We start from the raw sequence: 24,588 nt of genomic DNA, 5'->3' as shown, positions 1-24,588 counted from the left end.
TGTGCTCACCCTGGATGGGTGTTGTTTGTTACATGGCCCTCGATGGGCGTTCTTATAATAGTCATATGATGTTATTTATGAACATTTTCACCCTAGATGGGTGTTATTTGTTACATGGCCCTTGATGGGTTTTGTTATGTTAGACTTATGATGCTGTTTATTAATGTGCTCACTCTAGAGAGATGTTGTTTGTTACATGGCCATCTATGGGCGTTGTTACGATAGTCATATTATGTTTTTTGCCTATAGCCTTAACTTTTTTATTCATGCTGTTTTTCACCCTTGATGGGTGGCTTAGGCTTTTGTTGCATGCTTAGTGTGTATCTTTCCCTGGATGGTGGTGTTTACCCTAGAGGGGTGGCGATAGCTGTGTTAGTTTATCTTTGTTTTTGTTTAAGAGCGTTTGTTTGCTTGTATTTATTACAGGGCATATTCAATAAAACCTTTATTTTTGTGACATTCATAGTTTTTTCTCTCATCTGTCCTCTTCTTTATTTTTGCTCTAGATATCTTCGTTTCCGGTTTCTGGTCTTCAGATAGCCAGGACACTGATAGAGTGCGTCAGTTAAGAGAGAATCTCAAATCGACCGTGCTGGCCTCCAGGGCGTCTGGTACCTCTCTGAGTTATTTAAGGGCGTTCAATAGATGGAAAGTTTTTGCCAGAGATGTCCTGGGCACATCCCAGTTTCCAGTGAGGCCTACTGATTGTGCTCTTTATTTGCAGCATATTCTCGAGTCCTCCAATTCTGTTTCCGCTATCAATTGTGCGTTTTATGCTTTCAAGTGGGTCCATCTCCTGGCCGTAGTTGACTCCCCTACCTTGCATTCTACTGTTGTCGCAGTAAAAGATGGAGCTGTTCGCCTTGCAAGTCGTCCAGCCACCAACAGGAAGGAGCCCCTGGATGTGAATCATCTCAAGATTCTTGCTTCAGAGTGCGATCAAGAAGATCTCTTGCAATTAAGAAATTTAGTCATGTTTGTTATAGCCTTTTCTGGGTTTGTTAGAAGCTCTGAGTTGTGTTTCATTCGCAGTAGGGACGTGGAGTTTAATGAAGGTTTTGTTACTATCAATGTCGCAAAAAGTAAGACGGATCAGTTGAGGGAGGGGAAATCCATTGTAATTGCTGAGTCTGGTTCTTGCACTTGTCCTTGTACCCTACTTAAGTCATATATGCTGAAGGCTGGTATTATTGATGGCTCCGATGGGTTTGTGTTTAGGCCTATTACGTCTTCAGGCTGTCGTAAGCGCCTTATTTCTGTTAATAAGCCTATTAGTTATTCTTCTTACAGGCAGTCTTTCAAGAAGTCATTTGCAAGTATTGTTCCTGACATTTCTAAGTTTAGCACACATTCAGCAAGATCGGGCGGTGCTACCTTGGCAGCTAGTTCCGGTGTGTCAGAGAGGAATCTTCAGCGTCATGGCCGTTGGGCTACTTCTACAGCTAAAAACATTTATGTTAAGGATTCGTTAGCTAGCAGGCTTGAAGTGTCAAAGTCTCTGTCTCTGTAGGCTCTAGCCCTTTCTTTAGATTTCTACCATGGGCTGGCTGACCGATGCGCCCATTGCCTCACAAGTTTGTGTGTGTTCGGTTGTGTAGTGAAGGCAAAATATGTAATTTGTGATAAGCATTGGCATAAATTAATATTTTGCCGACACGGAACAGAGAACTGGGTGCTAGTGTAGCGCGTGAGGTTTCATGGTTAGGGGATTTGAAATAGAGTCCGTTGTGTAACTTGTGACATTCTACGGTCAGCCTCCATCGGCGTTGCATCAGTTTGTTTGATTTCAGTTTGTATTTTCTGTTTTCAGTGTTTTATTGTTATTTCGCCAGACCATAATTTGTTATTCAGTTTCTTATTTGGTGTTTTATTGTAATTTCTTAACCTTAAAGCCCCAAAGGTTGCGCCATAGCATTGGTCGGGGGTACACGGTCCCTATTTTCCCTACGGGGTTTTCGGGTTTACGTGTCCGGCTATGGTGCTTGTAACAGCTTGTATTTTGTATATCTTATTTTATTGATGTGTCAATAAAACCATGGGCTGGCTGACCGATGCGCCCATTGCCTCACAAGTTTGTGTGTGTTCGGTTGTATAGTGAAGGCAAAATGAAATGAACATTCGAATTTCTCTTTGTAATGTCCGACGTGTGAAAAATGTTGGACATCTCTCTGGAAATCGTTCCGAAAAAGACGCATTAACTGAAAAAAAGATTCAAAATACTTGGGAAACAATTATTATTCTTGAAATATTCAATTTTGCAATGTAAAGAAAAATTCATAGCTTTATACTGTCAATAAGCTAGGGAAATTTATATGGGAACTCTGAAATATCGTTGGCGATTTTGAAAACTGACATGTAAATTTCAAAACTCCGGTCAAATTTCAAAAATATCGTTCACGCGTGACCTGGGTTGACTGTAAAATTAAAAACTGCTAGGATGCTTGAAAATGCTGGCATTTTCCGCGACAATTTTTCCAAAATACAGCAAGTGAAATGAATTACATTTTGAGGGCTTTTAAGTTGAGTGAAAGCGTGGATTTTAGCAGAAGGCAAGACTGTCAGCTCCATGAGTAGACAACCATAAATGTCAACCCCGTTTTTCCCAATACGCCACCACCCTAAGCCAACGAATAGAATTTGATTTTATCCAAAAAAAAAAAAAAAAAAAAAACAAGGCTCAGTTCTTAAAACAAATCCGCCCCGGTTCTCCGACAATAAAGCCGTCACTTTCCTTTTAACCGAGATGTGTTATCTCAGAAAAAAAAATTAAGGGGGTTTCTCTGATGTATATTTACCTTCAAGTGAACTACAACTGAGTAACTTACACATAAGCAAATATAAGTGTCATTCGCGTGTACACATATTGTGAACACCTGGCGAGCTTGCTTTTGTGTACAGTTTAAACAACAACGAAACAGCAAAAAACAATGGTTATCTGTGGTACTCCAAATCTTACGTTTCTAGTTTAAAACGGAATTACAGCAATTATTATGAAGAGACAAACTATGTTTGTCATAAATTTGTTAACTGAGTATTTTCCTGAACGAAAATCATTCTACTGATTCATGACCGTCATGAACACAATCTATAGATCATATTCCTGCACATTACTCCCCAAAAGTGTCTTGTATAGAAATTATCACGGGAACTTCTATTCAAGACACTCCAGCCTAACTATCAATTCGCCAGGATATTATGGGCATTTGAATATCTCCTCAGCAGCGGAAAACTGAACCTTTTCTTTACAATTACGACGACTAGATAACAGAGCAGCAGGGTAACAAGGTAGGAGAGGAACAGGGCACCAAGGTAACAGAGTTACAAGGTAACAACGTAACAGAGTAACAAGATAACAAGGTAACAGAGTAACAAGGTAACAAAGTAACAGAGTAACAAGGTAACAAGGTAACAGAGTAAAAAGGTAACAGAGTAACAAGATAAAAGAGTAACAAGGTAACAAGGTAACAGAGTAAAAAAGTAACAGGGTAACAGAGTAACAAGGTAACAAAGTAACCAGGTAACAGAGTAACAAGGTAACAGAGTAACAAGGTAACAGAGTAACAAGGTAACAGGGTAACAAGGTAACAAGGTAACAAGGTAACAAGGTAACAAGGTAACAAGGTAACAAGGTAACAAGGTAACAGGGAAACAGAGTAACAAGATAAAAGAGTAACAAGGTAACAAGGTAACAGGGTAACAGAGTAACAAGGTAACAAGGTAACAAGGTAACAGGGTAACAGAGTAACAAGGTAACAAGGTAACAAGGTAACAGAGTAACAAGGTAACAAGGTAACAAGGTAACAAGGTAACAGAGTAACAAGGTAACAGGGTAACAAGGAAACAAGGTAACAAAGTAACAAAGTAACCAGGTAACAGAGTAACAAGGTAACAGAGTAACAAGGTAACAGAGTTACAAGGTAACAAGGTAACAGAGTTACAAGGTAACAGGGTAACAAGGTAACAAGGTAACAGGGTAACAGAGTAACAAGGTAACAGAGTAACAAGGTAACAAGGTAACAAGGTAACAAGGTAACAGAGTAACAAGGTAACAAGGTAACAAGGTAACAGAGTAACAAGGTAACAAGGTAACAGAGTAACAAGGTAACAAGGTAACAAGGTAACAAGGTAACAGAGTAACAAGGTAACAAGGTAACAAGGTAACAGAGTAACAAGGTAACAAGGTAACAGAGTAGCAAGGTAACAAGGTAACAAGGTAACAAGGTAACAAGGTAACAGAGTAACAAGGTAACAAGGTAACAAGGTAACAGAGTAACAAGGTAACAAGGTAACAAGGTAACAAGGTAACAGAGTAACAAGGTAACAAGGTAACAAGGTAACAAGGTAACAGAGTAACAAGGTAACAAGGTAACAAGGTAACAAGGTAACAGATTAACAAGGTAACAAGGTAACAAGGTAACAAGGTAACAAGGTAACAAGGTAACAGAGTAACAAGGTAACAAGGTAACAGGGTAACAAGGTAACATGGTAACAGAGTAACAAGGTAACAGGGTAACAGGGTAACAGAGTAACATTGGGGACATAATGATTTCAAAAAGAATTTGGGTACATACTTATCAAAATAAAAAGTGAGGACATAATAATTACCATATATGAAGTACCTACCCGGGAAGGTAAAACCCGGGAAGTTTGAATGATTGATAAACTACAACCTCGCCAAATTTTTTCTTGGATGATCAGTCAAATAATTCTACGCCAGGCCATCAAAGAATCATAGCTATGTATTAACCTATTACCATAATACATGAAAACAGCATCATCGCTCATGAAATTAATATTTCAAGTATGAAAACAGGTAAAAGTTTGACACTGGTTGATAGCAAATGCGACAAAACAGTGACAGCCTGCGCCTCTTTGAAGAAAAATAACTTGAGAATCCAAAAGAATTTAACAAGGAGGGAAAAGTGACATCTTACTGTGGTTAAGAGCTTTCGATTGGTCATTAAAAACAATTATCTTACAACTTAATAAAAATGATCAGTGGGTTTAAACGCATTTCTCCGGTACTGTCTGGCCGAGCGCTCACGAAAAGAAAGGCGAAAACACTGTTTTCTCCAGTTATCGGAAAAGCTACGTTGTAAAGAACCCTTCAGTACTAAGTAATTTGCTAGTTGGTAATTGTTAATGGGCAATGGGGTTTGCTTTTTTTGCTTAATTATGTCACAAAAACAGGAAAATATGACAAGACTTTCCGTGCGAGGCGCCAGCTTCAAGGCAAAATAGTCCAAACATTCTGTATCTAAACATCAGAATTCTAGGGGTAATGCACAAGTTTTTTTCTCACAGGTTTGGAATACATGAGAAGGGTTCAATTACTCACTGGACTAGTACTTAAGTTTAACTCAACTTCAACTCTTTCATCATCTTACTAATGTAAATCAACTGAAACACAGCACTGATCGTCGCCTTGCTCATTTGTTTTGTGGATCATAAGTTTATTTCTATGACAAAATGTCTCCGTATTAGAGATCTAGAGAAAGCTGAAGATATTGCGAATATGTTTGGGCAGAAAAGTGAGTCAGGAGTACACGATTTGGCGTGAAATTTTGAGAAATTTCTCGCAAAAAGTAATTATCAGTTCAAAAGAAAGTCCGTTTTCTCGGGCGTCCGCCGCATATTTTGCAAGCTTTTCAAAAATTCTCGGTTGCTCAGCAAAAGTCTTCTTTACAAAGGTTAAATGGCATGGGTAAATTAAAATAAACTCCTTTGAATCATCATTTTGTATCTATCAATTATTTTAATAATGTTAGAGGCAAATTCTATAACTTCAGGTCAAGTTTCAGCAAAAAACACAAACTCATAATTTTCACTGTTTTTCACTCGGCGAAAAAAAAACGCACTGATCATTTTTACAGTCGAATATAACCTACTAATCTCAACTGGAACGTTTTCACTAAGATTTGACCTCGTCCCGAGCCAAATGTCAGTTTCACCAGTACTTTGTATAATTAATAAGATGTAATTTTTCTGGCGCGGACAATCTCAACTTTTCCGATCAGCGCAAGTACACGTAACTCTTCACTGCAATAATTTCAGCATAATTAATGGGTTGAAAATAAATGAACACTTACCTTTATCGAGAAAAGAAGATTAAAAATCTATTCAGCAAGAAAACAAACCCCATCCGGAGCCTGGCTGGAAAAAAAAGTCGTTTGATGCAACAAAATCACCAGCGCCATTTTCGAAACTGTACAAAATCCCGCGCTTCACAGGAAGTGACGTCACGATAGCCCGTATCATCCGGACAGCCGAGCCCACGAGTTGACCTCTCCCTCCTGAGCCAATCAAAAAAATTGAATTTTTTCGATGTCCCCAGAGTCTTCCTGGCGTTGCCCCGCTGACCAAAAAGCCTGAAGACACTGGGTACGAGATTGCAGGGTCTTCTACTGGGAACTCAGGCAATAGACTCAGGGGCTGTTTACATGGAGAGGGGAAGATCCAAGCACTGGGAAGATCCTAGAAGGCGGAAAAACTTTTCGTTTGCTTTACATGCAGAAATTTCGGCCGAAGCAGTTACCAAGTGGAGAATGAAAAGAAGAATAACTGTCGGCTTTTAGCAGCTGAAGACCGCTGAACGCCCGGCCGCCGCCATGTTTGTTCTTTTTGTCCCTAGTACTAGGATCTTCTGAGCGAAAGTAGTTTACATGGTGCTAGGATCTTCCTGGTGCTAGGATCTTCCTATCTCTCAGCTAGGAAGTTCCTATCTCTAGGAAGATCCTAGCGCTAGGGCCAAGTACAACTTTTTGCATGTAAATTGGATAGAGGAAAATATGGCGCTAGGATGATCCGCCCTCTAGGATCTTCCTAGGGCTAGGATCTTTCTCCCTCCATGTAAACAGCCCCTCAATAAGGCTTGGAACCAAAAATTCGAGACCTTTGTCACTGCACTTGGCGGCCATGTTGAGTCTCGGGGGAATAAAGAGCTTTCTTTTTGCACGGTAAGCCTCACCAAGACGCGAATTCAGTGCAAGGCTTACCGTGCAAAAACAAAGCTTATTTTTCAGTTGGCTCGGTTCAGCCTTTGTTCTTTTCGGTTGAATATATTCAATAGCCCCTGTCAATTATTAACTGTCTGAAAAGTTAGTTGTAAAAGGGGAGGGCGGGGCTGAAAATAATAGCTGATAACAACGGACGAGGGGATTATGACAAGGGAGGGAATATATATTTCCCCCTCCCCCTCGCCATATACCGCTCGACTTATTCCCCTTATTTAGTAATCTCAAACATTTCAACGAGTTCTTAATCGTTCATTATTAAAGAAAAAATGATCAACATAACTTTCACTCCTACTGCTACTACTAGTAATTCAATAACAGGCACAGCAACAAACTCCAACTCATCTTCTTGTCGACTACTAGTTGGAAGGGAGGTTCTTTCATCGGCGACCACTCATTCCATACTCGTACTGTCCCACTGGTAGCTTTCTTTACATTTGGAGGAATACGACCACTAATCCGTTCAGCAAAGAAAGTGTAAGAAGTTTTCGGTTAAAAAGACTTCATCTTAACAATCGCTCATCGTTGTTTCCACACGGAACGATAGCCGACTGCACACTATTTCCAACTGATTTAACAGCAGCCGCTCAACCACGTGTAGTGTACTGAATGCAGTGATTATCAAGAGTGACAAACATGTTTACCGCCATGCATACCAGCAGACAAAAGCAATTGTTTATACAAATTGTTGCGTGAATAATCCAAAGTTCAGAAAACAGTTGAGAAAAACATCTTTACGGCCGAAATCTCGCTGCCTGCCCTACTATTGCCATTAAAAAAATGTTATGTATTAGACTTCCACCTGGTATAAAATAAGCATTTAATTATTTAAGGTCCTTGTTTCTATTAGGAATCCTCACCAACCGAAAAAATAAGCATGTTATTGACCTGTCCCTCGGGGATATGTGATATATTCCCCTCATGGCATGCCCTCGGGCGTAATAGGGGGCTTCACACTAGAGCTTGTAAGTATAATCTAAGTGCACTTGAAACCTACTTTGAGTGTGAAGGGGTAAAACCTACCAACTTGAACTTTACTTAGTGACCATGGAAACTTTCGCAGTTCAAAGAAGCCGAAGTACGCCGCCAAGTATGGCCAACACCACACTTGAGAACGTACTTGACCAATAGGGAAAGGGAAACCAATTGAAAGCCACGTGCTGCGGTGCCAGGACAGATAAACATTTTGCCGTGAACTAAAATTAATTTTAAAAAAAATCAAAATGGATGGTTGGAGATACGCCTCGCAGTTTGAGGACTCCATGGAACAGTCTTTTTTGTAAGTAAACATAAAAAAGAAGGAAAAGCCGATTTAAACTTACGATCTTATTTGAATTTCATCTTTACGGACAGCCTGAACCATCGATTTTCAGTTCAGAAGATGTCGCCTGTTCTTTTGTTTTGTCGCCAAGTACTCGTAAACAATGAAGTACCTATGCATTTCCTGTAATGTTAAAACTCTCTGAGTTAAAATTAAAGACAAAATAAAGAGTAAACAACACAAAACGTTTTTCCGTTGTAAAGGCTTCATGATTTTCCGGCGAGCAGTCGCATTTCTGATTTTACCGCGAACGATGATTGACAGCTTGTGCTTCAAGTGTATACTTTGTCACCAGGTGTAAAGCCAAGTTTTCTAAAGTGTGACTTGAGATTTTCAAGTGCACTTGAATCAAGTGCTTACTTGAAACTAACTTAGCTTGTAGTGTGAAGCCAACAAATATATCACATATCCCCTCGTTCCAGGCCAATAACCCTTACTTTTTGTTCTCCTGAGTCTCAACATGGCCGCCGTGTGATAAAGGACTATTTATATGTAGGGTTGGTGGCGAAAACCCAGTCAATACGAATCAATACCAACACGAACGAGATATATGTGGTAATCCAGGCAAAGATATCAGTTTGGTTTAGCTCGTCAGAAGACTGAGGTTGGGAAAGAATGAAAAAGAAAAAAAGAAAAATAAAGTTAAAAAACAGGTCATCTCTTCTTTCCCGGTTTGCTAAATAAATAAAAGTAAATAACCTTTATTTGCCCTCGGCAGTATTTTCACCACAAAAAATAATTTAAACTAAAAAATAACATGGTTAAAAATCCCAACTGGCGGGAGGCAGATTAGCTGGCTATTTACACACAAGTGCGGCGCGGCGATAGAGTTGAACTCGGGCTACCGAGAAACAACTCCAGCTAGCGGTCAGAGCGGGACTTGAACCTGGGAATTTCGGATTTCCAGTCCGGCGCACTAACCGCTCGGCCAGGCTGCATCCACGATCACCATGATTCGAACCCTGGTAACACAACCCCGCCGATATTTGGCTGGGGCTTCGGCTACCTCTAAAAGGAGTGAGCATTGGAATACAGACCAAAAATACATAGAAGCATACGTAATTAGACCATCTTTTAGACAACAGAATGTGATAAATCCAAATTTAAATGATTTGACTCTTGCAATTGTTTTCAGTATTAATTATTATATTTTTAAAATTCTCCTCACCAAATTTTGCCGCTGCAGTTTCTTTTATTCTCGTTACTTTTTAATTATGGTGTTCGATGAGGGGAAAAGTAGGTAAATTAACAAGTGGCTTTCTCTTTATCAGAATTGGTTAGTCAAACCGTTCAGTTTCTACGTGATTATAGCATGCATTAGTAAACAAATAAATTCTCGGAACATTTTCTCTCGGAAATGAAACTTCGGACGAAAAAAATTTGGACGAAGATTCCGGTTTCGTTTCGCACAATTTTATACTTCTTTATTTAAACAAACATTTATAGTTGTAATTAATTCTCGCTTGATTTCGAGCGACCGAAATGAACAAAGAAACAATGACCCAAAACACAAACTTGGCAAACTTTGCGACGGTTTTGGAAGATGGAAGTTACTCTTTTTTTACCTTTGTTTGTCTTTTGTTGAATCAATTGTGTTTTTTTAATAAGCAAAATAAAACTACAGAAATTTAAATTTAGCAGGAGCTCCTGAATTTAGTGAATTGTTCGTTGCTAAATAACTTGCTAACATGAAGTAGGTTTATTTTCAGCAAACCAGTAGATAACCCTATCTCCCACCCAACCCCCAACCCCCACCCACATCCCACCAACAAAACAAAGCTTGATCTAGGAAAGAATTTTACACTATGGAATTAAAACCGGTTATCTAATTCAATGAGCTATTGTAGATGCAAATTTTGTGACAAGCGCGCAACTGAATAACCCTTAAAGTTTAAAAATAGGTTGGCCCATAGGCTGGGGGAGTCGGGTGGGTTCGTCCCCCGCCCCCCCCCCCCCCTCCAAAAAAAAAACGGCCTGAAAAGGTCAGGTCTTGGTTTTAGATTATCAGGCAGCAAGGATCAGTCGAAAATAACTTTTCTGTTTCTCGATCAAAGCCAGCCAACGCCCTTGGTTGCCAACAGTGGATCTCGTGATTCAAGGTACAATATATTTTCGACGCATGACGTCGTAGATTATACCCGAAACTGATACCTAGTTTATTTTGCACTTTCGACACGAAACATCAGTGAATTTTTATAATTCTTAGGTTGACGGAGAATTTCCGAGTTTTGAATTATCAGTTTTTAACGCGAGTCGCACTCGAAGCAAATCAATTACTCATTCATCTTCAACAACAACCATGGAAAACCATCAAGAGTCTGAGGTGGGTACAACCTTAAAACCTAGTTTTGTATGGTGGCTGTATGGCTTAAATAAAAATTTAGAAGAAAAACGGCAATTCTAACAAGGCGGTGACTGACACAAATTCGACCGTTTGGTTTACTACTAGGTGCGTTGTTTCCTTCTCAGCACAATTTTTATGTTTCTCTTTTGTATGGCCGGTAACCGACAAAATGGGGATGAAAAAAGCTGAAGGTACATCATCCTCTTTATATATTCTTGTATTAATAATTGAGAAAATTTAAACAATCAGGACGCTTAAACGTTGAAAAAGAAATTGGCAGTTCTAATTAAACGTTACAGATTTTTAAATATGGACGATCACAGTCGCCTGACTAAACAGTTCCCGTTCTATATTAGCAAGCCTCCCTTGATGCTAAAGAAACAAACCTGTAGAACATATAAAAAGTATTTAAAAAAGTAGTAAAAGTATTTTGCGATACCTGAAGACAAACTGGTTCCGTTGTCTTGTATTGTAACGCAATGAAAATCCTTCAGTATTTAAGAACTGTGCTCTATGATGTAAAAGGTTTCAGGACTTAAGTACAACTCAGTTTATTTCATGGTGCTTTATCTTTACATATTTAGATAAGGTCTATAACACCTTACGGCTGTGAGAAATAACAAATAGGCCCCTTGCACTAAGAAGTCACATGAGCCATGCCCCCCAAAACGATACATTGAAAAAGTGATGATACAATCGACAGAAAGAGCACATTAAAATTATTGTAAACAAAGCCCAAATTTGAACGCAAAATCATCAAAGGGAGAGATTTTAATCGCAGTTTGGCTTTGCCCTCTAACACTGTGACCAAAAGTCCTGCTTAATGTTATTTTGCTCACTATATGTCTGTCGATTATGCTCAATTGATTTGTGAGTAATCCCAAAGACATTTCACGCATTCATTCAATGATGTTTGGAAAAGCTGGGTTTAAAAAGATGTTTTTCATACATTTTTGAAGACTCCATTCCAGTCACATGACCAGATAGAAATACCACTTATTGACCGAGTTCGAGGTCCGTACTGTAAGTTACGGACCGACTTTCTTCCCGTTGATTTACGACCCACGCGCGAAACGTGCGCGCTATGAATCAACGAGAAAAAACGAGGATCCTTAACTTGTAGTACGGACCGAGGAAAGGAAGTTAGTAAGATATTTATTATATCTTTGAGGTTAATCGGGCGCTCGGGAAAGGAAACTTTCAAATTTAGCGGGCCGTGCAGTGAAATACAGCCAGAAAAATTGACCAATCACACCGCGTGTACCAACTGTGAGAGGTATAAAAAAGAGAAATATTTCAACATCAATGCAGATTTTCGAAGAGAAAATTCTATTATTACATTAAAAACACTGTCTAGTAAACATTTTTAGATGCAAGATCGTCACTACTTTCGTTAAAAAAGAACGCGATCGAGTGATCTCTTGAAAACTGAAATTATACCCGAAATCGAATGAAATAGTTTTAACAAATAGATTCCAAGTTGCCGTGCGTCGGTTCAGTAATAGATCACAGATGACGTCAAAATGTTGTAAGAACAAAAACGTGGCACACGAGCCGCAGGCGAGTGTGTCACTGATGGTCTTACCACATTTTGACGTCTTCTGTGATCTATTACTGAACAGACGCACGGCAACTTGGAATCTATTTGTTAAAACTATTTCATTCGATTTCGGGTATAATTTCAGATTACCTAAACTTTTACCGAGGCCTTCACTTGCTCATAGCAGAAAAATCGAGTAAATATTTTCAAAACTTTGAGCCTTTTCGTAGCGCTAACAGCTGTTTTGAAGATTTGTTCCAGTTTAGGCATTTTCAAATAGACAAGAACACTTTCGCCTTGTTTTCTTCTTTTTTCTTGTTTGTAAACAGCTCCTACTAAACTTTTCTCGAGGCCTTCGTTGCTCAATTCGAAATAATCTTGCAAACATTTTCAAAACCGCGCGCCATGTTGGACAAAACGAAGAAAACAATTTTTCCGTGACATCATCCGTGTGTCTGTACTCTAATAGATCATGGGCAACGACCAATCACAGCGTGCGTAGCATTTAGTACATTGTATAATAACCTCTTGTTTCCTGAATTAGTTACTGATCAAAGTCGTATAATCAGGGAGGAAACATGGACTTTTTTGTCCTTTGAGCTAAAAAGAGATGAGCTTTAGCTGCTCAATTTACCACTCAGTGGTACACCATAAAAGCAAACTACAGGGTTATCCAAAACGATTCGGGAAAGTTTAGTCGCCTCATTAATTCGGTTTTAGGGATGATGAAAAAATCTGGGGCAGGCGCTTGAGTCTTGTATTGTCAACGCAGTGAAAGTCCAGAAGCATTTAACCTTTACTCCACAATGCTTAACGTTTAGGGTCTAAAGAACAACTATTTTTTCATGGTGTTTATATTTACATATTTAGATAAGAGCAAAATCACCTTTCCTCTGTAAGAAACTCCTGGAGCTAATGTGGAAATCTCAGTCACCAAATAGGCCCTTTGCACTAAGAGGTCACATGACCCATGCCCCCAAAAACGATATATTGAAAAAGTGATGATACTAGAAACAGAAAGAGCACATCAAAATTATTGTATAACCCAAATGTGAGCACAAAATCACCAAAGGGAGAGATTGTGTGGTATTTTGAGTTTGCCCTCCAATATTGCGACCAAAACTCCAACTAAATGTTATCTGTCAATTATGCTCAATTGTTTTGTGAGCATTTCCAAGCACATTCAGTTGAAACATTCCTTTGTTGTTGTTGTTTTTTTTTTGCAAAAGTTGATTTTGAAAAGATGTTTTTCATACATATTAGGTTACCGTATACCTTTAGAGGTGTCTCGCGTCCAAGCGATGTAGCGCGTCCAATTTAAACTGTAGATACCTAAACCCCTATATCAAATCAAAGCTTATAGAGCTAGCTATGAAACTATACCAAGAATTTTGAAATAAAATAAATTGTTGAATTTTTCACGACCTCTAAATGCGAGCGTCCGAATCACCTTTTGAAAGCTACAAGTCAAAGCGAATTTGTTTTTCGCTAATTTCATTTCCTCCTAAGTTTTCGGACCCAAAGGGCTAAAACATCGTGTCTGCGTTTTGCCATATTCAACTGCAGTGAAAAGTTAAAGAAAATTTTCCAAATAGGATTTAAAAATTTGGAGTAATAGTACAAAAATCGCTCTCGTAGAAAAAATATTTCGAAAGAAAAAATTCGCAGACATGTTTTTGTTGTGTATATGTTAAACTAGCTACTGTCCAAATTTGAAGGCAAACGAACAAATTCCCTTTGAGTTTTAGCTCTTTAAAGTGTCCCCTTCAAGTGAAATAAATGATTCGAGAAAATAGCGTTAAAAATTCGACAATTCAATTTATCTCAAAATTCTTGGTATAGTTTAATAGCCCGCTCTATAAGCTTTAATTTGACATAGGGGTTTAGGTATCTACAGTTTAACCCGGACGCGCTACATCGCTTGGACGCGAGACACCTCTAAAGGTATACAGTTAAAACAATTCATTCCAGTAACGTGAACGGATAGAAACGGAAATATTTCAATACAATGCAGATTTCCGAAGTGGAAGTAGTGTTATTAAGTTATCCTATTATTAAAACAACATCATCATCGTCATCGTCATCATCATCATCTTTATCATTATAATTATTATTATTATTATTATTATTATTATTATTATGACATTTGCTTTTTCTTTAAAAAATTTGTCCTTGAAAATAGTCTCTTTTTTAATCGAAATGAATTGTAAATAGGTTTTAATAGATCTTTTTTCTACTTTTAACTTGTAAATAACAATTTGCTTGGTATGTCTTAATAAAGAGATTATATTTATTAATTGTTATTATTATTATTATTATTATTATTATTATTATTATTATTATTATTATCAGAACATTGTCCCTTAGTCATTTTCAGATGCGAAACCATCACAACTTTCATTTTAAGGAAAACGCGGCCACGTCATCTCTTGAAAACTGAAATTATATCAAAAACCGAATGAAACAGTAATCTGGGTTTCAGTACTGAATTAAAAACTGATGATCATCGGAAGAAAATTAGACTTTTATTCCGAGAAATGAGCGGAGGGGTATTTTAGCTGTTCAGATTAGTACTTAGTGATAAAACATAAAAGAAAACTACAGGGTTATCCAAAACGGTTCTTTTAGGTGAATATTTGTAACGGAAACCTTTGTGGCCTCATTAATGCGGATTTAAGCGTGATGAAAAAATCAGGGACATCCAGCAATTTGTTTGGGTGCATATCTGTTCGGATGGTCTTTCAAATCCGCCGCCCCAAAAATTTGGATTTCATCGTAAAGAAAATCACAGTTTTCTTCGGAAAAATATTCCCTCAAAATTTCATAACACTGCAAGATTAATTCCTTTTGTTTTCGAAAGGACAAATATGCCATTAAAAATACGAAAAAAGATGATATGTACACGATGAATTTTCGTAAAACCAACAACAGCTAGTAAATTTGGGGAATAAAAATTACGTTTCGTAAATCTTTCTGCAGCTTTGTACTCTGTATTAGCTCACACAGATGTGTTTTTAAACGGGCACAAAACCGGTTCTTGGAACACAAGAGATAACTATTGAAGTATTTTACTTTGGGTGGCCTTGAAAAATGGAGCTATATATCTTTGGTGAAATGTCCCCTCAGACATTCGTAGCATTCGAACATTAGTTCCTTTCGTTTTCCAAGGCAGAGAAAAAATCGTTTTGAATGCGAATAAGATCAGCGAAGATTTTAGGAAAGCACTAAAACAGCGGCTGCTCTTTTACAAATTCGTGGAGTGGAATTCTGTTCCCGAAAATTTGCTGCAACTGGTAATAATTGCATGGATCAGCTAAAGAGTCCAAACGGATCAAAACTTTGTTAGCGTACAGAAATATTCTTTTAAAATGGCCACGGAAACAACATTTGAAAGCAGAAAACGACATTTCAAAACTTCTTAAATTATTTGTTGCCGGTTCCCCTGAAACTAGCTCATTAATTTCCATCTGGCTTGCATTTTGTAGGAAACCTCCAAGCTAAATATTGTGCTTACTTACTTGGTTATGTTTTGGTTAAACCGAGGAAGAATTATTATTTTAAGATTATTTAGTGTCATCTATGAGTCTGTCTATCGTTATATCCGATTCATCTTACGTAGAATTTATTTTCAGTCGTGTTTGCAACCTTGGCAAAAAATTCGAAAATTATTGTTCACTGAAGTAAAATCTGAAATACTTTCTATTTATTCATTACTTGTTTACAAAAACTGAAAAACTGAAATTTTACGACTGTAATTCGATGTTCTTTCCAAACATTTGGTTTGCGTCACGTTTTGTTTTTTTCTGTGTAGATTTCCAGCTCTGAATGTTAAGGTAACGGACGAAACAACTTAAAAAACTGCCATGCGAAATATTTCAGTAAGGATCAATTTTTACGCCTAAATTTCCTCTCTTTACTAAACGCTTTGTATGGATTATTACTTAGTTTGAAAGATATTTGTTTGCCTCGCTTCGCTGTACACAAATTTTTCTTCTGCTGACGCTTCGAACAACTTTAGTTTCGGAATTTCGGATTCCCCCCCCCCTCCCCCCGAACCTTAAAAAAAATGAAAATAGAACGGCTCTACACCAGGGCGAAGCAGATTCTGAAAAACTGGGCTACCAAGCGCGTTGCGATCTTGTCTTGCTAGAAAATTGAGCTAAAAAATATCCTACAGTTATTATTGGTGTCAAAACACCATCACCACGATAGTTTAATATAAGGGACTGTGCAATAATTATCAGGAGGGGGGGGCTGAAAAACCAGAGTTATCTAGCAAAAACTTAGACAGTACCCCCCCTCCAAAACTAAAAAATTAGTTCTAAGCCCCCCTCTGTTATGTTAAAAATAACGTCGCACCCCCCCCCCCCCCCCACCAACACACACACACGCACTCACTCCTCGCCGCCACCATTACCATAGATGCCTTTAAGTGCATACCTTTTATATTGTCATGCTACTGTAAGCGTACGCTTACTTGTTGGATGTCTTCGTCTGGAACAAATAATTCCTCATATGAGTGTTGAACAAAGCCATCCGTTTCGGAGTCATCTGAATCCAACTCAGAGTTGTTTTCGGAAGTGCTTGTGTGAGAATCAGAGTCTCATTCGGAATCACTGGATAGGAGTTCTGTGTCACTGTCATTGGCACTAATTCTTTCGTTGTTTCGTGTTCCAGTTTGCGAGAAATCAAGAGCACGTGCTACCAGCACGGCTTTGCTTCCAGATACAGGAAGATTGTTCTGCTGAAGATAGATCTTAATTTGTCTTGCTGTGAGGGATTTGACTTCATCTTCTTCTTTCCAGTTAATGTCTGGAAGGGTATTGCGCTCAGCTTCCCTTTTTTTAGCTTTCAATGCAATAAACTCACGGTGTTGAACAAAACGTTTGAGAGTGATATTGATCGCTTGATTGAAGATTTAGACAAAGCATTTGCTAAGTACCGGGGTGCTTACCACATTGGCTCAAAATCCAAAACTTCTGAAGCCAGAAAGAGAAAGGAGCAGAGAAAAAAATCAAAGAACAGGAGATTGAACGCTTCAAATAACAGACGAAAAAGGGCTTGCATTATATTTAGATCCTTGGGAGGAGAGCCTGTTGAACTTTGTTATGAGCCAGAGATGTATGGAATTCAGCAAATCGATTCAGTCGATGAAGAAACATTACTTTTATTCACATCAAAAACCGACAAAGCTTGTCTACGAGATCTGTTTGATTCCCATTGTTTTACGGGGGATGCTAAAAAACAAGTGCATGATTTTTGCTTTACATAGGGTCAGCTTAATTAAATAGAAGAAGGGTTAAAATTGATCAGTTATCTTTTCATTTTGATGGAATTTTTTCAATAATCGTTTAACAGCTGTTCGTATTGATATTTGTTACAGTCTATCATGAGGCCTGTATTGAGAATCTTTAATTGCGTTTAAGTTTATTTACATTTCGAATAAAACTTAAGGCCCCCCCTCTGTCAAATGAGTGATTTTACTTTGACCCCCCCTATCTTGGCAGCAATTTTAGGTAATGCCCCCCCCTCTGGTTTTTCAGCCCCCCCCCTCCTGATAATTATTGCACAGTCCCTAAGGACAATAATTAATGTTCAATATCCAAATGCAAATAACTCCCCTTTGTCTACATAGCAGGTAAAAAAAAAAACTAATTTAAAAAAAGAAATTTTTTTGAACCAGTAATGCTTATTATACTTTTGTGAGTTTTACGTAAAGACTTGAATATACTATTTCATTTGACTTAAATTATTTCATAGGTTGTAGAAACTACTGCCGTGGATGAAATAGGAAATCTTCTACAAGCCATCAAGATTACTATAGTTGTTGCAGTCTTCCTTCTCAAAACCGGTCGTATTCTAAAAGCCATTCGGTTATTCAAGGAATCCCTGATTCTCCTCAGCAACAAAGCCCTGGAAAAGAAACAAGAATTGCTCAAAGCAGTTTACATCGTCGTTCAATATGAAATGTTTAATGGTTACATCGTTATCAATGATCACACAAGTGCAATAGAATGCGGTGAAAAGCTTCTGGTTTTACTTCATGATTGGGGTGCATCAAACACAGAAGGAGAAATAAGCTTTCACATGGCGAACTTGTATGAGAGTCAAGGTAGATATGACAAGGCAGAAGAGCTCTACATGAAGGCAATAAACGTCGCAATAGCAACTGGCAAAAGGGGATTCGAAGGGACATGTTACGTGAATTTAGGAACTGTGTTAACGTCTCTCGGTAAATACGTCAAAGCTGAGGCGTATCTACAGAAAGGCCTTAAAATCAGCAAAGAAATTGGCGACAAAGCTCTTGAAGCAGCAGCTCACATAAACCTGGGAACGATGTTTCAATCTCTCGGTGAATACGTCAAAGCTGAGAAATATCTACAGAAATCCCTTAAAATCAGTAAAGAAATTGGCGACAAAGCTCTTGAAGCAGCAGCTTACGGAAACCTGGGAATGGTGTTTGAATGTCTTTGTGAATATGTCAAAGCTGAGGAATATCTACAGAAATACCTTAAAATCAGCAAAGAAATTGGCGACAAATGTAAAGAAGCAGCAGTGTACGGAAACCTGGGAATGGTGTTTCGATCTCTCGGTGAATATGTCAAAGCTGAGGAATATCTACAGAAATCCCTTAAAATCAGCAAAGAAATTGGCAACAAAGATGGAGAAGCAGGAGCTTACGGAAACCTGGGAATGGTGTTTATATCTCTCGGTGAATATGTCAAAGCTGAAGAATATCTACAGAAAGCCCTGAAAATCAGCAAAGAAATTGGCAACAAAGATGAAGAAGCAGCAGCTTACGGAAACCTGGGAATGGTGTTTATATCTCTCGGTGAATATGTCAAAGCTGAGGAATATCTACAGAAATCCCTTAAAATCAGCAAAGAAATTGGCAACAAAGATAAAGAAGCAGCAACTTACGGAAACCTGGGAGCGGTGTTTCGATCTCTCGGTAAATATGTCAAAGCTAAAGAATATCTACAGAAATCCCTTAAAATCGGTAAGGAAATTGGCGACAAAGCTCTTGAAGCAGCAGCTTACGGAAACCTGGGAATGGTGTTTGAATGTCTCTGTGAATATGTCAAAGCTGAGGAATATCTACAGAAATCCCTTAAAATCAGCAAAGAAATTGGCGACAAATATAAAGAAGCAGCAGTTTACGGAAACCTGGGAATGGTGTTTCGATCTCTCGGTGAAAATGTCAAAGCTGAGGAATATCTACAGAAATCCCTTAAAATCAGCAAAGAAATTGGCAACAAAGATAAAGAAGCAGCAGCTTACGGAAACCTGGGAATGGTGTTTATATCTCTCGGTGAATATGTCAAAGCTGAAGAATATCTACAGAAATCCCTTAAAATCAGCAAAGAAATTGGCAACAAAGATGGAGAAGCAGCAGCTTACGGAAACCTGGGAATGGTGTTTATATCTCTCGGTGAATATGTCAAAGCTGAAGAATATCTACAGAAATCCCTTAAAATCAGCAAAGAAATTGGCAACAAAGATAAAGAAGCAGCAGCTTACGGAAACCTGGGAATGGTGTTTATATCTCTCGGTGAATATGTCAAAGCTGAAGAATATCTACAGAAAGCCCTTAAAATCAGCAAAGAAATTGGCAACAAAGATAAAGAAGCAGCAGCTTACGGAAACATGGGAATGGTGTTTATATCTCTCGGTGAATATGTCAAAGCTGAAGAATATCTACAGAAAGCCCTGAAAATCAGCAAAGAAATTGGCAACAAAGATAAAGAAGCAGCAGCTTACGGAAACCTGGGAATGGTGTTTATATCTCTCGGTGAATATGTCAAAGCTGTGGAATATCTACAGAAAGGCCTTAAAATCAGCAAAGAAATTGGCAACAAAAATAAAGAAGCAGCAGCTTACGAAAGCCTGGGAACGGTGTTTATATCTCTCGGTGAATATGTCAAAGCTGTGGAATATCTACAGAAAGGCCTTAAAATCAGCAAAGAAATTGGCGACAAAGGTAGAGAAGCAGCAGCTTACGGAGGACTGGGAAGGGTGTGTCAGTACCATGATCAATATTTAAAAGCTAAAGAATACCACGAAAAGGCACTTAAGCTGAGTAAAAAGACTGGAGAAAATGAACTGCAGTTTGTGAGCCACCTTGGACTTGCATATGCCTATTTGGGGTTGGGCGGAGAAACTAATATTTCTGAGGGTGTGGCAAACCTTTCTAAAAGTATTCAAAAATGCGAGGAAATGCGAGTTTTTCTACGAGATAAAGACCAATTTAAGATCTGTTTTTTTGAGAAACACGATTTTCCTTACCAGTTGCTAAGTACATTGCTTTGTACGAATGGGAGGCATGCCGATGCGCTTAACGTTGTGGAGCTTGGACGAGCTAGAGCCCTAGCAGACATAATGTCGGCTCAGTACTCTGTTGAGCAACAAATATCGATGGACTCCCATCCATGGGTTGGTATTGAGATGATCTTGAAGAGAGAAAGTAACTGTGTTTGTTTGTACATTGCCTATCGCGGTCGACTTTTATTTTTGTGGATTCTGAAGTCAAACAAATATATACGTTTCCGACAAATAGACGTTAATGGCTACTACAGCAACAAAGAAGCCGAGAGGAAGGTTGATGAGGTTTTTGGTGACAAAACCCTGAGAAGATTTCGTATTTTACCTGAAGAACAATGTGAAGATCGAACATTGTTTCCCTCGGACATTAACCTTGTAACACAAGAATTGTCTGAGGAGGACGGCCAAGCACTTTCTCGCCTGGTAGAAGAAGATGAAAACCAGGATAGCGCACCACGAACTCTTTCTCAGTGTTACAAAATGATCATCACTCCTGTGGCTGACCTACTTGACGAACCTGATATCATCGTTGTTCCTGATCGCGTTCTGTACAACGTTCCATTTGCAGCGTTAGAAGATGAAAATGAGAAGCCCTTATCGGAGACTTTCAGGATCCGCATCGCTCCTTCTTTGACGACTCTGAAGCTCATTCAAGATAGTCCAGCAGATTATCACAGTCAGAGTGGTGCACTGATAGTGGGTGATCCACAGGTTGGTGATGTGATTCACAAGGGACGTCGTCGGTGGATATCTCCATTAGAATGTGCAAGAAAAGAAGCACAGATGATTGGACGACTACTGGGAATTCAGCCTTTGATAGGAGAGAACGCAACTAAACAGAAGGTGCTTGACAATATACACTCAGTGAGTCTGATACATTTTGCTGCACATGGTGATGCCGAAAGAGGAGAAATTGCTCTTGCCCCTTCATTCCCTACAAATGGCTATCCAACAGAAAAGGATTACTTATTAACGATGGCTGAAATTTCACAAGTTCGACTAACAGCCAAACTGGTGGTCCTAAGTTGCTGTCATAGTGCTCGTGGACAGATTAGATCTGAGGGAGTTGTTGGAATCGCTCGAACATTCTTGGCGTCCGGTGCACGCTCAGTGTTGGCTGCCCTGTGGCCCATCGAGGATAAAGCAACAGAGCAGTTCATGAATCGTTTCTACAAACACCTTGTTGGTGGGGAAAGTGCCAGTGAATCTCTTCACCAAACCATGAAGTGGATGAGAGCTAACGGCTTCCCAGACAAGAGACAGTGGGCGCCTTTTATGCTGATTGGAGACGACGTCACATTTGATTTTGGAAAGTAAAGGTTGGTAGAATTGTTTCATTTCTTGTACTGAGGATCTGATGTATCATTTAAGGTGGCTGACACCGGTTTCCAGCACTTTCCGACACTTAAACTTTGACCAATCACAACTACCAATCTGTAGTAGCTGATAAGACAATAATGATATCCAGCAATGCCTTTTTATTGGTGAACAAATTATGATTGTTTTCTCCACTTTATAGGTTACCATGGTAACAATATAAACTTTTAAAACCAGCGCTAAATTTAGATTTTATAAAAAAGAGCTTAGCGATATTCAATTTGTTACTATTGAATTGCAATCAGCCTTGGAAAAAGCAACTTTTTTGCAAAGTTAAACAATCCAAAAAGGTTGAATCTTAATGATATTGTTTTTTTTGTTGCAGCTGTTTTACCAAGTACACGGAGAAGCTGGAAAATCGACAAAATTCCTTTGAATCAGGAACGTGATAAACTGAATAGCTAAACAAGTGAGACGTAAAACTCTTCACAATAAAGGATATGATCACCAAAGAAAACTCAAACGAATTTTCCCAACTTGAACAGTTAGGAATAAATGAAGCAGTGAGGAGATTATGCATTTTGATATTTGGATTGAAAAAATACAAATTAACAACAAAAGAGATAAAAATTATCTACAGTTTTTATAGAACGGTTTGCAATTGAGTGTTGTAAAACCAAAACTGGAGTAGTTACCCTGGCCAATCATGACGGACACAAACAGTGTAATGGACCAATCAGAACTCAAAGCATAATTATACATGTAACTGGCGCCAAGCGCGGGAAAACGCGTGTAAGCGAGGCACAATTGGTTTTGGTTTTGCTTCTTATTGGTTGAGAAATTAATGCGAATTTTGTTAACTAATCACAGAGTGTATGTAAGCAAAACCAAAGCAAACACAAATAGGCCATTTCTGAGTTGTTTTGAACTTCATTACAAAGGCGAGTATAAGTGGAAAGCTCTTCACATGAAAATTACTTTTCTTTGCATAATTATGAAACTAATTTTTATATTCATATTTATAAAAACTACATGCGAAGTCCGCTTTTGAAATGAGGCTAGGTTCAAAGCAACTCAGAAATGGCCTGTAACTTGCAACACTCATCATCTGCTCTATCAAAAGGTAAATAAATTACTAAATGAGATAAAAATTATGTATAAATAGGTTAAATTTATTATCATACTTTTAAACAGGGTTTAAGGAAAGGTGTTTTGGGGTTTTTCATTTTGTATCAAATTCGAGTTTTTTTTAGTTTGAAGCAAAATGAACTTTATGTCAGTGTTGACATATGTATAGTCAATACTGTAACAAATCGTTGATGACCACTGATCCTTTCTGCGGCTAAGACTTAACAGCACCTGAGAGTTCTAGATTTGTATAGTGTAGTCATATTTTTTTATAATAATTTTAGTAATTTTGGTTAGAGTACTGTAATAGATTTTTATAGATCTAGACTTTCTATTAATATTTACTCTCATTTAGTGTTTTCAGCTTGCTGTAAAGCTAAAGAAGTATTGTACAAAATTGTACATTTTGCTGCTCGAATAGGGTACATTCATTTATACTTGAAAAATTCTTCGTCTCAACATGATTTTTATGCTTGTGAGCCTGGGAGAAAGTAGTAAACTTGAGAATTGGAAAAGCTTGGAGGCTTTTATAATACCTCCACTGAACTGTGAAGAAACTCAGTTTGCAATCCAAAGTATTGTACATGTTTTTGTTCTTTACATGAAAAAATGTGAAGATTGCATATCAAGAACAAGGAGATCCCCAGGTGATATCACTTGCTACACTCTCCTCCCTCACAGGCAATGTATACAAACACCATTGAGGTGAAAGTAGGTGATGATCACACTTAGGAATGTGTAAAGAGTTTGGAGACATTTTGCTTCAAATTAATCCAGATTAGATTTCGTTATATAGTTTTCTACAAGAAATGTAATTAGAAAGCAGAATATGACAACTTTGGATTAAAATGATAAATTTATGTTTAAAAAGGATGTTGACAGCTTGTCTGAGTGGGTGTGTGCTGTTTAATGATAAAGGAGCTAGGAAACCCAAGTTTATTGTAAAATAACGTCCAAGAACTCTTTTAAACGTATCAAGGAGAAGCACTTTACAAAGACAGGGAAGCCCCCCAACCCCACACATTTATTTGGAGGACGTATTTTTTAATACTCCCCCCCCCCCTTCTCCCGCGATGTCTTTATGTTTAGACAAATTCTCCCAACATTTGTCATAAGGAATACAGTATAAAATGGCGTACAAGAACTCTTTTAAGCGCATTAGAGAGGAGTACTTAATAGAGACAGGGAAGCCCCACACCCAACACATTTATTTGGAGGTCATATTTTTAAATACTCCCCCCTTTTCCCGTGATGTCTTGATGTTTACAAAAATTCTCCCAACATTTGTCATAAGGAATACGGTACAGTGGAACCATTTTACAATATGGCGAGGGTACAGCAAACTCATATCGTTAAATCGGGAAATTGTTGTAAACAAACTCCTGATTTTAAAATAACTTTGGCCTGGAAACAGAATGTTGATCGTTAAATCGGGAATATTATTAGATTAACAATCATAAAATCGTTGTTGCACTGTATATGGAAAACAGTGAGGAGAATTTGTATTTTGATATTGGGGCTTACAAGGCGCCACATGTGGTAACCATGGAAACATAACAATCACTACAAGAGGTAACAAATTTTTTATTTCAATTTTTTTGTC

At 38.2% G+C, this 24,588-nt stretch overlaps 2 protein-coding genes and 1 pseudogene across 4 annotated transcripts in view; 2 read left to right on the top strand and 1 right to left on the bottom strand.

Moving 5' to 3' along the window:
- LOC146480890 (uncharacterized) overlaps window positions 1–23,969 on the top strand; it is a 126,573-nt gene extending 102,604 nt beyond the window's left edge. Inside the window, exon 4 of the transcript XR_014864654.1 lies at window positions 23,509–23,969. The gene's annotated coding sequence lies outside the window, so the exon portion shown is untranslated. The remainder of the gene's footprint in view (window positions 1–23,508) is intronic.
- Window positions 10,553–23,424, top strand: LOC146480891 (uncharacterized). Of its 2 annotated transcripts, XM_085109241.1 has the most exons (3): window positions 10,553–10,657; window positions 17,979–21,859; window positions 22,243–23,424. In XM_085109241.1, the coding sequence occupies exons 1-2, from the start codon at window positions 10,634–10,636 to the stop codon at window positions 21,855–21,857; spliced, it is 3,903 nt and encodes a 1,300-aa protein (XP_084965367.1). In that variant the 5' UTR covers window positions 10,553–10,633; the 3' UTR covers window positions 21,858–21,859; window positions 22,243–23,424. The 2 variants fall into 2 exon arrangements, with proteins under 2 accessions (XP_084965367.1, XP_084965366.1); XM_085109240.1 differs by lacking the exon at window positions 22,243–23,424 and having other exon boundaries at window positions 17,979–21,865.
- Window positions 23,970–24,553: 584 nt separating the features above from the next.
- LOC146480889 (TATA box-binding protein-associated factor RNA polymerase I subunit A-like) overlaps window positions 24,554–24,588 on the bottom strand; it is a 9,092-nt pseudogene continuing 9,057 nt past the window's right edge. Inside the window, exon 6 of the transcript XR_014864655.1 lies at window positions 24,554–24,588. This exon is cut by the window's right edge and continues 267 nt beyond it. The product of XR_014864655.1 is annotated as a TATA box-binding protein-associated factor RNA polymerase I subunit A-like (transcript).

The sequence above is a fragment of the Pavona decussata genome, unplaced genomic scaffold (assembly GCF_977016875.1).
Source record: "Pavona decussata unplaced genomic scaffold, jaPavDecu1.1 SCAFFOLD_52, whole genome shotgun sequence".
Classification (NCBI taxonomy): domain Eukaryota; kingdom Metazoa; phylum Cnidaria; class Anthozoa; order Scleractinia; family Agariciidae; genus Pavona; species Pavona decussata.
The sequence above is the reverse complement of the archived record's forward strand: the minus strand, read 5'-3'. Positions and strand labels throughout refer to the sequence as shown.

Bases quoted from the DNA above. Each gene is read 5' to 3' on its own strand.
- LOC146480891 (XM_085109241.1), top strand. From the start codon at position 10,634: ATGGAAAACCATCAAGAGTCTGAG. The intron at 10,658-17,978 runs GTGGGTACAACC...ATTATTTCATAG, and splicing joins AAAACCATCAAGAGTCTGAG to GTTGTAGAAACTACTGCCGT.